At 43.1% G+C, this 18,354-nt stretch overlaps 1 protein-coding gene across 1 annotated transcript in view; it reads left to right on the forward strand.

Moving 5' to 3' along the window:
• Pcca (propionyl-CoA carboxylase subunit alpha) overlaps positions 1-18,354 on the forward strand; it is a 191,914-nt gene that overhangs the window by 38,515 nt on the left and 135,045 nt on the right. Inside the window, exons 5-6 of the mRNA XM_055609596.1 lie at positions 6,657-6,770; positions 8,481-8,534. Of these exons, the coding sequence (XP_055465571.1) occupies positions 6,657-6,770; positions 8,481-8,534 (168 nt within the window). The remainder of the gene's footprint in view (positions 1-6,656; positions 6,771-8,480; positions 8,535-18,354) is intronic.

Raw genomic sequence — 18,354 nt, forward strand, 5'->3', positions numbered from 1 at the left:
ATCTATCTATCTATCTATCTATCTATCTATCTATCTATCTATCTATCTATCTATATCTATTTATTTAATTTACTTGAGACAGGGTCTATATAGCTTTGACTAGCTTAGAACTTACTAGGTAGAGTAGGCTGGCCTTGACTTGATGGAGAATCTAGGCAGATCTCTGCCTCTGCCTCCTGAGTGTTACATTGTGGCAAGGAACCTGGCTATACTGTCCTGAAAATTAAATTCACAAGTATGACTGAGTTTATTAAAAAGAAATAAGCTGCTAGGCATGGTGGCCCATTGCTTTAATTCTAGCACTTGGGAGGCAGAGGCAGGCAGATCTCTGTGAGTTCAAGGCCAGCCTGGTCTACAGAGTGAGTTCCAGGACAGCCAGTGCTACACAGAGAAACCATGTCTCAAAAACAAAAACAAAAACAAAACAAAACAAAAAGGTGAAAATGTATTTTCTCCATTAGCTTGAAATGAAAGTGTTGAGTTTCATTTGCTGAGGGGACATACTCCTAATGGAATGCAAACTGACATAAGCTCTTGGTTATCTGGTTTGCAGTGTTTATGTGCTCAGCTGTTCTAGAAGCACGTGCTTGTGTACACATTAGCATATTAACAGGGGCTTCTGCATTTTAATTAGAAACCATTCCAATATTGGGAAAATGGTTTAAAGCTTGTTCTCTGTATTAGTAGGAGTTTTGGGTAGCAGTTAGAAATTGAAACAGACTGTTCAGAACTCAATGAGACAAGGCACAGAATAATCCATATGTGACTGAGTTTTACCAAGAAAACTGTAAGTGTACTTTTATGTCACATATTCATGTAAGAATGCTGTGGGGCTCTAGAAGGATACCTGAAGGCAGGAAGTGGGAAGGAGAGACATTGAAGGACTATTGAGTGAAGGTTATCAGTGGTTATTTGTTCCTTTACTGCGAAAGCGTTAAAACTTGTTTTCAATCAAGCTCGAATACCTGTACATACCTGAGTAGATAGGATGAGGAAATTAAGAAAGCTCTTCCTGCACAGCATACAGGGGGTGTTGGTGATGCTGTAGGAATGCCCTGAGACTCCATGACACCTGCTGTCTGCCCATGTTTCCCGAGAACTGTGTAAACTGGTGTAGATTCAGCCCTGTGACTGTCCTTACAGGCTCTTTCCTGTTCCTTTGTTTTTCCTTGCCATCCCTGTATTTCTTAGCTTGTGCTGGCTACTTACCTTATACTGTGTTGGGAAGTGCCTCGAGTGTGTGCTTCCACTGTGCCATAAGTTCAGCCATAAGTCGTATGTGTAGACTTTACTATGGTAAGTGATGTAAAGACACAGTTTAACATTTCATTCATTTTGAACTCTTCAATTCTATACTATTAAATGCTATAAGCACTGTAAGTTGTGTAGGCACTCTTTCTTCATTTTTTTTTTTTTTTTATGTCTTTATGGCTTCATTTGGCTGTTTTTGCTTATCTTGAGGGGATTCTGTGTGAGTCCCGGTATTGGAAGGCATTTCTCCGGGAAGAGATGACCTCTGAAGAGTTTTATCAGTGTGCAGTGAAAACGTGCTTTGCACTGTGTGTGAACGGAGCAGTGCTGACAGTCCTGTCTTTGTACGCCTGGCACTATAGTTGTCTTCCTGGAAGACGAGGCATCCTTGTTCTTCTCTCACTTTTCATTTGCTTTCCAGCCCAGGAAGATTACCTTCTATTTTCATTATTGTCTCGAGTCTGCCTGCAAGATCAAGGGAGATGTGATTTGCCAGGGCCAAAAGCTGTCTTAACTGTCTCAGGGGCTGAGGAGACGTCTCAGTTGCTTACAAGCACTGGAGGATTGGTGGGCGTGGTACCTGCCTATAACCCAGTCCTCCAGGTTTAAGTGAGACCCTGCTTCACCATGGAGGAGGTGGAGGGTGATTGAGGAAGGCTTCTGACACCCCCACACACCTGAACACACACACTGACACATGTGAGCATACACACCAACTCCAGTTCTTTCACTACAAAGGGTCACTGTGAATGCACAGGCCCCTGGCACTTCTCCTGGATTTCTCTGATTGGCTTGTGCTTCCCTGCCCACACCGACCATTTTCAACTTTTTCTTTTTCCATCACTGACTCCTCTTTTCTTCCTTCATAGGGAAGAGGGAAATGTCCTGAGGTTAGCTGCTTTAGCTAGAAACTGCCTGCATTTCTTCTTGACCCCGCCCTTGTTGAGTGCGCCCATGTGCTCCTTTGCCGTTCTGTCTCTCACTCAATGCTTTCCTTCTTCCTGTAGTGTTTCTGGTTAAACTGGCTTGCCTTTTGTGGGAGCGCCATCCCTCTTCTCCTGCTTCCCCTGCTTCTTGGAAGTACTTCAGATCCCAGGTGTTGTTAGTGTCCTATAAAGTTTTCTCTAAATTTCCCCGAGTTAACAAAAGAAAGCAAATTGACACCACAGCTCATCTCTCCTGCTTCTTCTCACCTTTGCAGTCCCCACCCAACCCTATTGTTCCTTCCTTGCACATCTTTGTTTCCTCATTGCTGTATCCCACAGCCCTTTGTCCGCTGTGCACCCACCAGCTCCACAGACATGCCTTTTTCTAAGGTTGTGCTTGGGAGTTCAGTGTTTGCTGCTCTTCCTTCACATCTCTCTTCCCTGATGTGTCTACAAAGAACTTGTTTTGTGTCCTGTATCAAGAGCAGTGCATTCCTGCATCCCCACAAGACAACCCAATGTAGAACCTGTGTCCTGATTGATCCTCTTCTTTTTTGTGAACAGATAAAATAACATGTTATAGAAAGTGGGCCAGGGGGTGGGGGTGGGGTGGCTCTGTGGTCAAGTGCACTGATTGCTTTTCTAGACATGAAGTGTGATTCCCAGCACCCACATGGTAATTCTCAACCATTTGTAGTTCTAGTTCCAGGGGATCTGACACCCTCTTTTGATCTCTGTGGACCCTGCATGCACACAGTGTACAAATATACATGCAAGCAAAACACTCATATGAACAAAAAAGGGCCAGAAGTTTTGCAGCTGTTTTGTTCTTGCCGTTTTACAGATTGAGATTTACACCTTGATAAGTAGCAAGTTCCTTAAATTCTACTATTCAAAATAATTGTGACTCAAATACATTTCTTTAATAAAATATAAGCACAGCAAGTACAAAGATCACTTTGTCTCATTAGAAATAGGGTTTATCTGATTGCTTGAAAATAACATTTTTCAATGCTTCAAATTAAGATTTGTGTGGCTGACTTTCCTTTCTTCCCTTTCCAGTTCTTAGTTATGTTCACATTAGTGAGGCTTGGTTAAGCTTTGGTGGATTCTGGTGGTTTAGATTTGGTTGTTGGGTGAGCCTTGCTGGTTCAGGCAAGAATCCTATATAGTCTCCAGTCTGTCAGTCTGTTGGTGTTGTGTGGAGTTTTTTGCCTTGAAGGCTATCGCGTGGGAGACTCATGGCTCTCCTCTTGGAGTCAGGTCTTATTGAGAAGAATGTTTAGGTGCTAAGACATGAAGTGTCTTCGTGTTTCAGAGTGAACTAGTTTACACTAGTTTAGACCATCACGCTTTAGGCTAAATATGCTGCCGGGTTCAGTCATTTGTTTTTAAGCACTGAGGTACAGTGTTTTTTTATTTTTTATTTTTTATAAACATAGGAGGTAATTGGAATATTTTCAACATATCTCAGGCATCTCATTTACTGGTATGAATTTTTAAAATTAATGCAAAGTTTTAAAATTTAGGCATCAGTCTTAACTTGTGTATACTGACAAGTATTTAAGTAATTAGGTTTTTGTGTGTGGTGCTGTCATCTGACTGCAAGGCCTCATGCATGCTAATAAAAGAGAATGGGAAGATGGTTCTTTTTCAGTCCTGTAAGTTAAAAAATAACACCATTGAACCCAGAGGCTTAATACTTAGGAAATAGTAGGCTAAGCCAAGCAACTCTCCTACAAGGAATTAAAAAAAATATATAAAACTGCATGTGCTTGAATAAAACCCAGTACTCTCTTTTGAAAAACACTTGTTTTCTGGATTTGGAGCTGTTTAACTACCAACATGGTTTTTTTTTTGAACCATAGCAAATCTTATTGGATTAATTTTTCTCAGTTTAAAGTATGATTGCTGTGTTTTCTTTTTCTTTTTTAAATTAAATTACTTAAAAATTTGTTTTAAGATGTTGAAATTTTGAAACATAAAAACTTTGGTAAGCAAAGTCTCTTCAAAATCATATAGGTGCTTCTACAAAGTTAGAAACTATAATTAAACCAAAGAGAACACCTCACATACAGAGTACAACAATAATAACAACACTCACCTGGCAGCTCAAATGAAGTTCAAGGTCTCCCCATGTAGCCCAGGAGTTCACTGTGTAGATCAGGCTGGCCTCAATTTGCCGGGACTTGCCTTTCTCTGCCTCTTAATTAGAGGCGTGTGCTGCCACTCCTGGTAGGAGTTTCAGACGCTTTAAAAACTAGCCTTTCCACGATACTTTGTTTCTGAGATAAATAGGGTGGCAAGGGATTCTAGATGTTTTCCTTTCCAGAGGACTGACCCTCGGCTAGACTGTAGGCTTGTTGGGATATATACCCCTCTGTAGTGAGATTTATTTCTGAGAACCAGGAAGTGTGTGTGCACCCTTCCTCTGTCAAGTCCATTGCAATTTTGACCTGCTTGGACATATCACTGTGGAGTGTTTGTTAGAACAGTACGAATCATCAGCTGCCACATGTCGGACTCTGAGCCTGTCCTTGGCATCTTCACGAGGGGTTGTGAACATGCAGGCAAGCGTCCACCATGCTAGCCAAAGAATAACAGAAAAAAAAGCTGTTTATGTAGCATCACAGAAGGGAAGACAAGGCCGGAGTCAGGGGTCACAGCAGCAGGGTGTCTTGTGCCCTTCTGTGTGTGCATTCTAGAGACTTTGGGTGTTTTCCTCTTTTCCTCCAGAGACAATAGTTTTACCATTTAATAATGCAAGTTATTAAATAAATTTCCACCCTGAATCTTTTAGCACATAACATGTTTGGAGATTTTAAAAAGAATTTAAGACATAGTCTTTCTCTTTCATATCATTAGGATTTGTGAAGAAGATACATCACAACCATGGTAAAGATGTTAAGATGAGATTCTTAGGTTGAATGAGACTCAGTGCTTGTATTTTCGAGAGTACAGATTAAAGGAGGGTCATCCAAGTGTGAAGTGCTGAGGAAAGACTCCGCACATGGGAGAGATAAATTATATAATGTGTGTGCTTAACTTTCATGGCTAACCTTACCTGGCTAATGCATTCTTTGAAAGGGATCATTAAGTATTCAAATTTTTCTTTACAGAAAACAAACAAAACCCCCAGCTTTAATGACAACAACAAAGATGATAGTAGTGGAATCTGAAATGTCTGAGAGCAACAGAGAAACATGGGTCTGGGAATAAGCCAGGCAAAAACAAGCAAGGGAGAGAGTCTGCTCTGAGGGAAGGACTATGTGAAAGCTCCTTGTACGCAAGCCTGCCTTATTTATTTATTTACCTTATTTATTTATTTTTGCAGTTTGTGCCGTTAAAGAAGTGTATATATTTGAGTATTTGATATTAATCTATAACTTTCTTGAGAAGGTTATGATTTTTTTACCTTTCAGTATGCAATGACATTATTACTTGATTGGAGACTTTTTGTTGAATTAATAAAAATAATTCTGATTTTCTTTTTCAAAAATGCTACTTTGTTAATTTTCAGATCTCATCTCAAAAAGTAGTTTTTAGAAATTAGTTCAGAACTGAAGGTTGTAACTCAGAAACACTGAAATACTTGTTTTCTGCTGTAGATTTCACCCCTCAGTGGAAATGTTCAGGTGTATGTTTATATCCAGTTTTATGTGTCTGCCTTTCAAACTAAATAAGATTATGAATTTCTTAAGCTGTAAAATCATTAGGAGATACCAGTTCAGAAACACAGGATGACTGTTTTAAAAAGGGTAGATTCCTTTCAAAATTTAAACAGTTTGTTCTTTTCACAATCGAATGCCTACCTACTCTCCTTTTGAGCAAAATCACGTAGACGGAAACACTGTTGGGTGAATTGTCATAAAAATGGACAGCGCATGCTTGAATTAGATGAGTTTATATAGAGTGGGTATTTATTACACATACAGTTTAGACTAAATGTAAAACGGACAAGGCTCTAATGTGAGAGTGTTTACACGTTTCTCAGCATTTTCTGCTTCATGTGTTATGACAGTGAACTCTGTGGTTCTGGGCGTTAATCTGAGGCTGGTGCTGACCTGAGGCTGCAGTGACACTCACTGCAGCCTTCCATTCAGCCCTCTGTTTGCCCAGCGTCCTGGGGAGCTTGCTTCGAGCTAGGCGTGAATGTGCCTGCTTATTAACATATTGGGCTATGCTGCTTCCATGTAGTGAGGGAGGTTTGGGTTTCAGATTTATGCACGGATGAACTGGAGAGGGGATACAGGTGTGTTATAGAAACTGTTTGGTTAGGCCTGCATAATAAATGAGTTCATGGGTAATACAGACCCTGAGTCTTTTTTTGTTGCATTGTTGCTTTTTAGCTGGCATTTGAAGAGAAATTTGATTCTATGGGAACTGTGAAACAATCAGATTTGTAGTTTTGTATCTGCTGATGGGTGATTGTAATTCTCTTTTCAGAGCATCTGTTAATGCAGGCATTTGTCTCTTTAGGTTCATGTGAAAATGGCGGATGAGGCTGTCTGTGTTGGCCCAGCTCCCAGCAGTAAAAGCTACCTCAACATGGATGCCGTCATGGAAGCCATTAGGAAAACCAGGGCCCAAGCTGTGAGTCTGAATGAACCTATCTACTGCAGCTGTTTCATATGTAGAAAGCTGGAGTTTGTATTAGAAAGAATAAGAAAGAATGATCGAAAATGCTGTTGCAGTTAGTTGATGTCACATGAGCTAAATGTGGCCGGATTCGCTCCTGGAAATCAAAGGCTTTCTGGCATCTGGCAGTGTCGCGGCTCATGCCGCAGGTGGCTGCTGGCCTCAACTCTCACACCAGGGAGCAGCTTCAGTTCAGTTCCCGGTTTGCCAGGAAGAAAGAAATCCCAATTAGTTTTGAGTATTAACCCTTTCAGTGTAATAAGAGCATTCAAAACAAAAAACAAAACCTGGAAACTTCTGTATTATAATCAGGTTCTGAAGTGTTTAAATTCCAATTTAGTCATTTAAACATTGTGCACACTCAGTTGCATTGCTAGAAATAAAAACAGCGCATTTGCTAATTGTTTCAGTTTGTTAGTGTCAACAAAATACATTGATAAATTCTTTCTGCACTCCTCATTTGGGTTGGATGGAGTAGAGTCCAAGGTGTGTGTGTGGGTGGGAACTAGTTTCTGACATGAGCTATGGTAATTTTTGATTTTAACCAGAGAACTGGCTTTACATTTTATGTTAAAAGCCGAGTTATCTCCACAGTCAGATGAAAGCAGGCAGCTCCGACACCAGCTTGGAGCCTCAGTGCTCTGCTCATTTCTTTAGAAAGAAATGTTTAAATAAACCCTCTTCTAGACTTCACATTGTGGATGCTTGTAGCACATTATCCCTTAACAGAAGGAAAACCCTTCACAAGTGTCCAGTGGAATTCTCTATGCTGGTAACATGGCGGAGTGAAGGGCTTATCCTGTTTGAATTATTCTTGTACATGCCCATGACACTTGGTTTGGGTTCAGATATGAGATTTATAGCTGTTTCAGGTTCCAGCTCTGGCGCCTGCAGGAATCTGACTTTCCTTTTAGAGGTGTTATAGTAGAGGCTGCCGCAGCACTGATGTTGGCATGGCTTCTGGTTGCCGTGTGGTAGAGTGAAAAGTGACTGATTAGGACACAGCTTAGACTGTGCACTGTGGCTTCTGGAAGATGGCACAGTAACTGCGAATAGTCACATATGAAGTGAGGGGGGAAGGGATAGATATCAATAGATGGGACAAAGTGCAAGTCAGACCAAACCTCTGTCTAAGAGCTGTTTGGCAGCGGCTGAGGGAGTGTTTGAACATCTTCTGCTAGTAGCAATAAGGTGAACTGGGTAACTTAGAGCTTGGGCTTTATTTTCTTATTTACGCAGAGTCTCTCTGCATAGCCCTGGTTGACCCAGAAATTACCGTGTAGACGGGCTGGCCTCAAACTCACAGCAGTCTGTCGGCCTGTTTGTCAAGTGCTGGGATTAAAGGCCTGTGCTCCCACGCCACGCAAGAATGGCTTTAGAAGCAGCTGTTCTTGCGTTGTAGATCATAGCCTTTGGCCCCCTAGCCCTTGTGAAGTTCTCTAAACTTGTTGGCCAGCCTCGGGTGAGTTTCTCTGGGTAGAGCAGACGGGTGCAGTGGGGCAGGCACACAGACGCCCTTGTGGCCTGCCGATGGGGCAAAGGAGGACTTTGACTCTGCTTTGGAGAGAGCTGGCAGCTGAGGAGCCGCTTGGGCAGTGGGGACTTGTAGCCTGGGAGGATTAAAATGGAACGAAGTTAAAGGAGCCTTTTGTTTTCAATCCTAAGGTTCATCCAGGTTATGGCTTCCTGTCAGAAAACAAAGACTTTGCAAGGAGTTTGGTAAGTCTGCCACAGCCAGACATGATTGTCTTATTCCAGAAAGCAGTGTTACAGAATTCTAATTCATTTACTGACTTTTAGATGATTGTTACAAGTGAATGTTTTCATTCTGTAGTCTGGGTCTTGATGAGTAATTATAAAAATGGAAGAGGAAAAGTCACCATTCTGTTCAATTGGTTATATTATTTGTTCCTTAGATTTTAATATTGAAAATTTCAGATTTTAAAATGTAAATATGGGGCTAGAGTTAGAGTAAATACTGCTGCTGCCTAGCACCCAAGGGTGGTTCCTAGCGCCACTCTAGCTCTGCAGGCTGTGGCCCTCTCTGCTGGCTCTGTGGGTGTGTGCACTCACCTGCACACACTTCACACAGACACGCACACACATAGTCAAATACAGTAAATCTTATGTGAAGAGACCAGGTTGTTCATGGACTTATTACAGTGACATTGTTAAACCAAGAACACAGGAGATGAGGCCAGAAGTAAGATTTTTATTCCTAGTGCCTTTATTTTGGCTGGTCTGGAGCTTGCTCTGTAGACCAGGCTGACCTTGAACTCATAGAGATCCGCCTACATCTGACTCTCCCATATACCATTGCACAGCTTTGTAGGCAGCCATATTGTTGAGGTAAGCAGCCTCCCTTGGGTTCCTGCACTGCCGCAGTTCTTGCCCTCTTTGGATTCCTGCTCTGACTTCCCTCAATGATGCCAAACCCTTTCCTCTCTAAGTTGCTGTTGGTTAGGGTGCCTGTCGCAGCAGCCACCGGACAGAAGCGTTCTTCCTAAACATAGACCAATGCTTGTTGGGGCTGCCGTTACTTCCATCTGTCACACAGACTTGCGCAGGCATCGGGGCCACTGGTTGTGGACGTTGCCCAGTGCCCCCTCTTGTTTCATGAGTAAACATGTAAGTGATGCAGAAAACCAGTTACGGAATTTATTACATGATGAGATATTTTCCCATGTTTGCTTTTTAATGTCTTTGACTTTTTCTGTGTTCATCTGTCAACCTGTCATTTTTAATTTTGTACTTTAAATTGTATATAACTCTTAGTTCCATTCCTGTTCAGTTCATTATTTACTTTTAAAAAACACTTTAATACTTGCTTACAGTTGCTTATTTACAATTTCAGTAAGAAGCTTTATTGAGATATATTGGTATTCCATAAAGCACACCCATAGCGACTCACTCTCTGCTTTAGCTCCTGAAATCACAGCCTCAGTCAGGAGAAAGGCGTGTCCATGGGCCCCTTACATCTGCGCTTCCCCTCCTATGCCTTCCCTCTTCCTTCTAGATGACTGGGATCTACTGTGTTATTTTAGGTTGTTTTGCTTTGCAAGGATTTTAGACAGATGTAACCATACAAGTTGTGTTAGGTTTAGAAGGGATTCCTCCCATTTTTCACTCAGCAAACTTATTTTGTAATTGATCCATGTTGTAACCATTAGTAGCACATTAATTTCATCCAGTTTCTGAGTCCTGTGTTCTCTTGTATGGGGTTGCCAGCCTCACTTGTAACCGTTGTGTGTTGCTGCGTATTGGAAAGCTTTTCTCTGCTAGCTGCTACCACTGAGCCTGCTCAGGACAGGAGGCTTTCTGGACTCTTGCTTTCAGTTCTGTTTTCTAACCCTTTCGGGCTGTGAGAAGCAGTGGTATGTCTATGAGGAGGTGTAAGTGTGCGTTTCTCCTACTGGCTGCTCCACGTTGCCACACTCTGTCTGTTGCAAGGTGCTGTTTTTTTTTGTGATTTTGATTTGAATTTGTCTGGTGGTTAGTGAGTTAGCTGGGTTTGTATTGTTATTGAGTAAGTAGTACAGAATTGTTTCCATGATGGCTGTTCTTTTGTCTGATACTTATCATTGCTAGTGTTCTGTCACTGTGAGTTTCCTCTTTGTTTCTTGAACACTAACAGAGGTTCATTGCCTTAAGATGGTTGTGTCCCCAGACCCACTGCAGGTTGAAGACGCCATCGGGCAGTAGTTCTCAGCCTTCCTAATGCTGAGAAATGCTTCCATACAGCTCCTCATGCTGTGGTGACCCATAGAATTACTTCATTGCTACTTCCTAACTGTACTTTTGCTACTGTTATGAATCATAATATAAACATCTGATATGTGACTCCAAAAAGGGTCTTGCCCCTTAGGTTGAGAGCTGCTGCCTAGAGGGAGAAATGAACTGAATCTGTCTAGCCTTCCAACAGTGTGGTTCAGTAACATGGGCCACTGTAGACTTCCAGTTTCTTCTGGTCGCCCTGGAGGCCAGCATCACAGCAGGACTGTGTTGCAGGTTACTAGAGATCAGAAGTCCATGTTCGAAGTCCTTAGCAGTGACTGCTGGAAAGAGGCTGAGTAGTATTCCATTGTGTAAAAATACCACGGTTTCTGTGTCCATTCTTCCGCTGAGGGACATCTGGGTTGTTTCCAGGTTCTGGCTATTACAAATAAAGCTCCTACAAACATGGTTGAGCAGATGTCCTTGTTGTGTACTTGAGCATATTTTGGATATATGCCTAGGAGTGGTATAGCTAGATCTTGAGGTAGTGCAATTCCTAATTGTCTGAGAAAGTGCCAGATTGACTTCCAAAGTGGTTGTACCAGTTTACAATCCCACCAGCAGTGGAGGAGGGTCCCCTTTCTCCACAACCTCTCCAGCATGTGTTGTCACTTTACACAATGGAATACTACTCAGCAATCAAAAACAAGGAAATCATGAAATTTGCAGGCAAATGGTGGGATCTAGAAAAGATCATTCTGAGTGAGGTATCCCAGAAGGAGAAAGACAAACACGGTATATACTCACTCATATAGTCATATAAGATATGATAAACATAATGAAATCTATACACCTAAAGAAGATAAACAAGAAAGAGTACCCCGGGGTAAGATGATCAATCCTCACTTAGAAAGACAAATGGGAGGTGCATTGGACATAGGAGAAAACAAGTAACAGGACAGGAGCCTACCACGAGGGCCCCTGAAAGACTCTACCTAGCAGTGTATCAAAGCAGATACTAAGACTCATAACCAAACCTTGGCCAGAGTTCAGGGAATCATATGAAAGAAAGGGGAGTTAGTATGACATGGAAAGGATAGGAGCTCCACAAGGACCAAATATATCTGGGCACAGGGTCTTTTCTGAGACTGACACTCCACCAAGGACCATGTAGGGATATAACCTAGAACCTCTGCTCGGATGAAGCCTGTGGTAGCTCAGTAACCAATTGGTTTCCCATAGTATGGGGAACGGGGACTATTTCTGACAGGAACTCAATGGCAGGCTGTTTGACCTCCCCACCCCCCAGGGGAGGAGTAGTCATGCTAGGCCACAGAGGAGGCCATGGCAGCCAGTCCTGAAGATGAAAGGGGAGGAGGTCCTCCCCAATCAGTGGACTTGGAAAGGGGCAGGGAGGAGATGAGGGAGGGAGGGAGGGCTTGGGAGGGAATGGGGGAGCGGGATACAGCTGGGATACAGAGTTAATAAAATGTAAATAATAATAACAACAACAACAACAACAACAACAATAATAATAAAAGAAGAGGCTGAAGGCCGGTTGTATTCCTGACATGCAGGGAAGCTTTGAAAAGATGCTTTACATTGTGTGAGGGAGGAATTCTCAGTTTGTAAGTCATGGTGAGCTTAGGGTTTTTGTTATTGTGTTATTTTACTTTGGGTTAAAGAAAGAGGTGAATGGTGTATGTGGATATTTATATTAAATTTTAAAATAATGTGGTTTCTGACTTTAGTGCAAAACTTTATGTGATAATCTAGAAACAAACAATATAGACCATATAGAAAATGAGATATGTTTCAACATAAAATATTTCTTAATTTGTTTAGAAATTTTGCCTTTGGCTGGAGGAGTCAAATATAATTCTCTCTCCTAACTTATTTGAACATGTATCTTTTTTCTCTCATTAGTATTTGCGATTTGTTTGTCTCAGACATTATATGCAGATTTTGGTTGTTAGAAGCCTGAAGTGCTTTTTAACCCTTTCACTTTAGAGGCTTTAGGCTGTCACTGCTGAGCTCGCTTTTAGTTGCTGAGTTAAAGTTTGAAATTCTGGAAACCAATGTAGAAAGGTCACTTTGAGAATTATCTTGTGTTTTTGTGTTGTGTTTTATATTTAATTTTAGTACTATTGTATAGTAACTCTCTTTTCTGTTAGAACTGATTTTTATTGCTGTTTTTGTATTTAACCCCTAATTTTGGAATTCAGTAGAAAATATTTTCAAGTGAAAGTAGTAAGTTGAAGATTTCACTGGATTAAATGCAGTAACATTAATTATCACTTTTGTCTGCGGCTGGTGCTTTTTCCTGGCCAGCCCCACGTTCATTCTAAAATTAAGCTTTTAAGTGCATGCTGTCTAAAACCAGCAAAGAAGCAGAAGTAATGAGACAATGCCAGGCCTTTGCTGTGGACTGGACCTTGTCTAAGAAGGTTGCAGGTTCTTGGAACACTGATTAGAGACAGAGCTTGGCATGCTGGCGTGTGTGTCTAGTCAAGGGTGTGCTCTTTGTGTGTGTCTGTGTGCTCAGCCTTCCTGTGGTGAACTGTACTGTCTGCGTGTGCTTCTTCGTAGCTTCTCAGTTCTTCACCCACTAGTTGGTTGTTTGAATGTGGATGTTTTTAAAAAACTTTATTTATTTTTTTATTAATTATAGTTTATTCACTTTGTATCCCAGCTGTAGCCCCCTCCTTTATTCCCTCCCAACCACACCCTCACTCCCTCTTCTCTACCCATACCCCTCCCCCAGTCTGACCCTAGTTTATCAGGTCTTATCAGGACTGGCTGCTTTGTCTTCCTCTGTGGCCTGGTAAGGCTGCTCCCCACTAAGGGAGAGGTGATCAAAGAGCCAGCCACTGAGTTCATGTCAGAGACAGTCCCTGTTCCCCTTACTAGGGAACCCACTTGGACACTGAGCTGCCACAGGCTACACGTGTTCAGGGGTTCTAGGTTATCTCCATGCATGGTCCTTGTTTGGAGTATCAGTCTCAGACAAGACCCCTGGGCCCAGATGTTTTGGTTCTGTTGCTCTCCTTAAGGAGCTCCTGACCTCTCCAGGTCTTTCTATGACCCCCTTCTTTCATATCATTCCCTGCACTCTGCCCAAAGTTTGGCTATGAGTCTCAGCCTCTGCTTTGATACCCTGCAGGATAGAGTCTTTCAGAGTCCCTCTGTGGCAGGCTTCTGTCCTGTTTCCTGTTTTCTCTCTCTCATTTGCCATTCTGAATGAGGATTGATCATCATACCCAGCTTTATTTCTAATAGCCAGAAGCTGGAAACAACCCAGATGTCCCTCAGCTGAGGAATGGATACAGAAATTGTGGCACATTTACACAATAGAATACTACTCAGCAATTAAAAACAAGGAAATCATGAAGTTTGCAGGCAAATGGTGGGATCTAGAAAAGATCATCCTGAGTGAGGTATCCCAGAAGCAGAAAGACACACACGGTATATACTCACTTATGAGTGGATACTAGACCTATAAGATAGGATAAACATACTAAAATCTGTACACCTAAAGAAGATAAACAAGAAAGAGGACCCTGGGTAAGATGATCAATCCTCACTCAGAGTGTGGATGGTAAGAGAAGTAAGGTCGTATTGTAGGCTAAAGGGAGCGTGCTGTGTTTCTTAAGCACAGTGCTTTATTTGTGAGGAGTTGTTTTGACTAGCGAGTGGCAGCTCTGCGCATGTTACTACGGATGAGAAGGCCGTAGGTTGCAGGAAGTGTGCTGTGGCAGCAGAACTGGTTATGTTCCTGCAGTATCGATGTGAATGATAGGGTGAAGCATGATCTTTTCAGCGCTTGCTGTTAACTTACAGTGACGTCATGTTTAGAAGGCTCAGTTGGTTTTAGTACTGCTGAAATACAAACTTAAAATTAGTTTTAAAATGATTGCTGAAGCTGGGTGGTTGGTACCTAGGGATCCATTGCAGTGTAAAGTCTAGTTTTGACTGTGTCTGAAGTCTTTCATTTAAGAAAATTTATAATAGGAGCCTCAGTGTGTTTTCATGTCCTGTGCTCTGGGCTGCCAGCTGACACAGGATGTGTGGGGTTCAGTGGTCCCTCATCTGGGGATGTAGTAAGCCTGGAGATGTTAGCACTTTCTTCCAGGTCCAGCACCAGCTTGTTTTAGCCAATGTTCTTGATCTGTTCCCCTGTTGTTAAAGGTGTGAGTGCCACCGTCCTCCATCCCTTATAGTTAATATGTTCAGGAACAGAAGCAGTACAATGGTTTGTTACTTTTTAATTGCTAGGGAACAGAAACTAAGTTGACTCAAATGGGATGCTCCAGGTGTGCCAGGATGGTGTTAACCACCAGAGGAGGACCACACAAAGGACATGATCCTGGAGGATGTCAGCTCTTACGGTCAGGCACCACTCCCTGTGCCCAGCTGTTTGATAGCTTCATGCAGCTGGGCACAGTAGTGCTTGCCTGGACTCTGAGCACTCAGAAGGCTCAGGCAGGCAGACTGTTGGGAGTTGATGGCCAGCCTGTGCTATATGCATGTATAGTACATGGTGCTTCCAGAGCATAAGCAAACAGGGGGAGTGGGGGCGGCTCTTGACTCTTTCACCTGCTCTAGGGACCCTTTTCCTCCTAATGGGTTGCCTGTCCAGCCTTGCTGGATAGGAGGGATTGTGCCTGGACTTAGGGTAACTAGCTTGCTGTTGCTGGTTGGTACCCATGGGAGGCCTGCTCTTTTCTGAAGGGAGGCAAGAGGAGTGGGTCTGGAGGAGAGGGAAGCTGAGGGGACCCGGAAGAGTGGAAACTGTTTGGGGTGTAATATATGAGAAGGATAAATAAAATATATTAAAAAATAAAAATAAAAGCCTGAGCGAGCGACAACAAAAGCCCGGAGCTTAAAGCATAGGCACTGAGTCCCAGTATTCCATTAAAACCTGATGCTTCCCACCCCATGCTGGCAAGCCGCTTCCGCCAAGAGCGCTCTCCGTGCTGTGCTGCCACCAAGTAGGCTTGGATTAGAACAGATGAAGATTAGCACCGTCTCCAGGGCCAGCTAGTTGCCACATACAAAAATATTGAATTTTGATTCATTTGTGTTTTAGTTTTAATAGAATACATATTTGAGAAATGTAGTGTTTAGTTTTTCAATATTACCATATTCTTATTAATTCTTTAGTCTCACAGAATAACTGTTTACTCTTGAGGCAGTTGAGAAAAACTGATATCTGTCTGCCTGTGTGTGTGTGTGTGTGTGTGTGTGTGTGCGCACACACAAGTGCATTTGCTAGGAACCAAACAGGTGAAACTTGCATTCATCTAGCCAAGGTAAGAATCTATGTGGAATGCTTCAGTCCGTAACAGACTTGCAGAGAGACCATTATTTTATTTACTTCAGCTTCATCCTGGTGGAATGGACAGAGCAGAAATGCCACCTGCACTGGTGACAGTGCTGGCAGGGACCCAGCGTGCTGTGACTCAGGTCTGGCAGGCTGCTGCTGCTGCCCAGGTCTGCAGGTGCTCCTGAATGACCCAGCCGGGAGAGCGGTCGGGAACATCTCAGGGAGTGCACACTTGGTGCTTACTGCAAGGCCCGATAAACACAAGCACAGGTCTGATCCCCGAGGCTTAGAAAGAGATCCCAGTTGAATTTACTTCCCACTTCAGCTAGGGGACCCCAGACTTTCTCTTCTGTCCTGTACATCCGGGGTTTCATTTGCTTTCCCGGGCTGAAGTGTTACAGGAGATTCTGTTTCCGGAGGGCAAAGCCGGAGGGCAGAGCTGTTGTGGACAGTTCTTTCTCAGTGGAATGCTCCATTTTTGGTACATGCTGTGGGAGAATTTTAGGCAAGCCAGGTGAGAACTAGATTAGCCACAAACATCCAGGAATGTGCCTTGTCCTGGGAGGTGGCACTGGCTCATGTCTAGTACTGACATTATCCTTGGCAGCGACTACAGCCGGGACCTGAGCTCTTGAGTTTGGGAGGTTAGTGAGTTAGAGCCAGGGACCACGATGAGTGCTGTGAGGAAAATGAATGTGGGTCATGCTGGCTCTCGTGAGCCCCGGGTGCCTTAGGGCCTCTAAGGTCCTGCTAGATCCTGTGGCGAAAACTTTGTGGCGTAAGTTTCCTCCTCTTCATCTTCAGGATTGGGCAGCAGAGTTTTCTAGTGTCTGTGTGATTCCTGTCCCAACTAAATCCAATGCAGAAGCCAAATAAGAGAGTCAGGTGTCTTCTACTAAGCCAGATGTTAGAGAGGGTTTCAAAATGCAAAACATTTCCACTTTTACTAATGAGTGTGTCATAAATGTTATTTTTAATTGTTAGCATTAAGTTGCTATTCTTTTTAAATATATGCAGTTTTAATATTCTTAAATTTTAATTAGGAAAATATTGATGCCACTTGCAGGTGTCAGAGCGTGCCAGCATTGTCAGGTTTTAAAGCCAGAAAGCGATTATGACTCCAACAGTTGGACAAATGCTGTGCCAAGATGGCTGGGTGGCCTTGGAGGGCCACGTGCTGAGAACAGCTTCCCAGAGGGGCCATCCCGAGCCGCCCTCACTGCTCCTCCACATGCGCTGTTTTCTTAGGCCTCGAGTTCCCGTGGCCCTACTATTGCACTCAGTGGTCATCAGTAACCCTTGCAATAAAATCGCTTATATCTGTCCCTCAAAAGGGCGCAGACTTTTGGAGAGTCAATCTCTCTGTTATGCACATCAAACTAATCACACCTATTTGAAAGACTTTAATAATGCTGTGCTCTCTATCACCTATTAAATTATTTTTGCCTGAAAACAGTCACATTTTTATATATGACTTTTAAGAGAGTATTGTGTGCCATTCTTATTTGTTAATTGTTAATTTTACCCTGGGAGCCTATATGCCTTTGAGTTTTAATTTGGCCCCTGTTTCTTGTTACGTGTATTTACTGTGTGTGCGGGAGTGTGGGCGTGGTCACAGGACCCACTGTGTGGGTCTCAGGGTTGAGCCTAGATTGTCATGCTGGCTGCCCAGTCTCATTAGCCGTCTCATAGGCCCCAAGGAACTAGATTTGGTAGTGTATACTCTTTTTTTTTTTTTTTAAGAAATTATCATTCCTGCCATCCTTACTGTTTATCATAACATTTAAAGGCAGTAGTAAATAAAAAATTGTAGAGAAAGATGAAAAGGCAATAATGAGGTTATATAAAACGAGTGCAAGCAAAATAAGGTTGATTGTGTTCACACTACAGCTGGATGAGGCTTTGCCCCTTCAGATCTGTGACTGTTTGGAGCCAGGCACAAGCACTCAGCGTGCACAAACGTGTTTGCTGTCCAAAACAGCCCAGCGGGTGGATATAATCTTTTCTCTTTTCAGGTGAAGAAGCACCTGAAAAGAGAACTCAGGGTCACTCGGCTCCTGTGTCAGTCACTGCCTGTGTCTGTGGCCACCGGACGGAGACTTGTGAAAAGTGTATGAAATGTGTAGCACAGACAAAGCCTCAGCGTGCTTCAGCTCTCTCGCTTGCTCTCCCTGCACTGCCCTTCCTGCATCCACTGGGGGTCTTCCTGCTTCCTGATATCCCTGCTCACACACCACAGACCTGTCCATGATAGCCACGTCTTGTACAAGCCTGGAAACGGGCAGAAGAGCAGGAGAGAGGGTGGCAGGCAAAGCGGAGAGTGAGAGTACCTGGGCTGTGCGCTGGTCGTCCAGGTGAGCGGCATGAGGGACCCATGTCTGCTCACCAACACTGCACGTGGAGGGGCTGCCTCCTTGGATGTCCTGGCCAGAACAGTTAGCAGCTTCATGCCGGCAGTGCCAGCATCCGGCAGAAGTCAGAGCAGCAAGGGCTAGAGAG

This window comes from Psammomys obesus, unplaced genomic scaffold (assembly GCF_907164565.1).
Source record: "Psammomys obesus unplaced genomic scaffold, mPsaObe1.curated_primary_1811, whole genome shotgun sequence".
In the NCBI taxonomy this organism is placed as follows: Eukaryota; Metazoa; Chordata; class Mammalia; order Rodentia; family Muridae; genus Psammomys; species Psammomys obesus.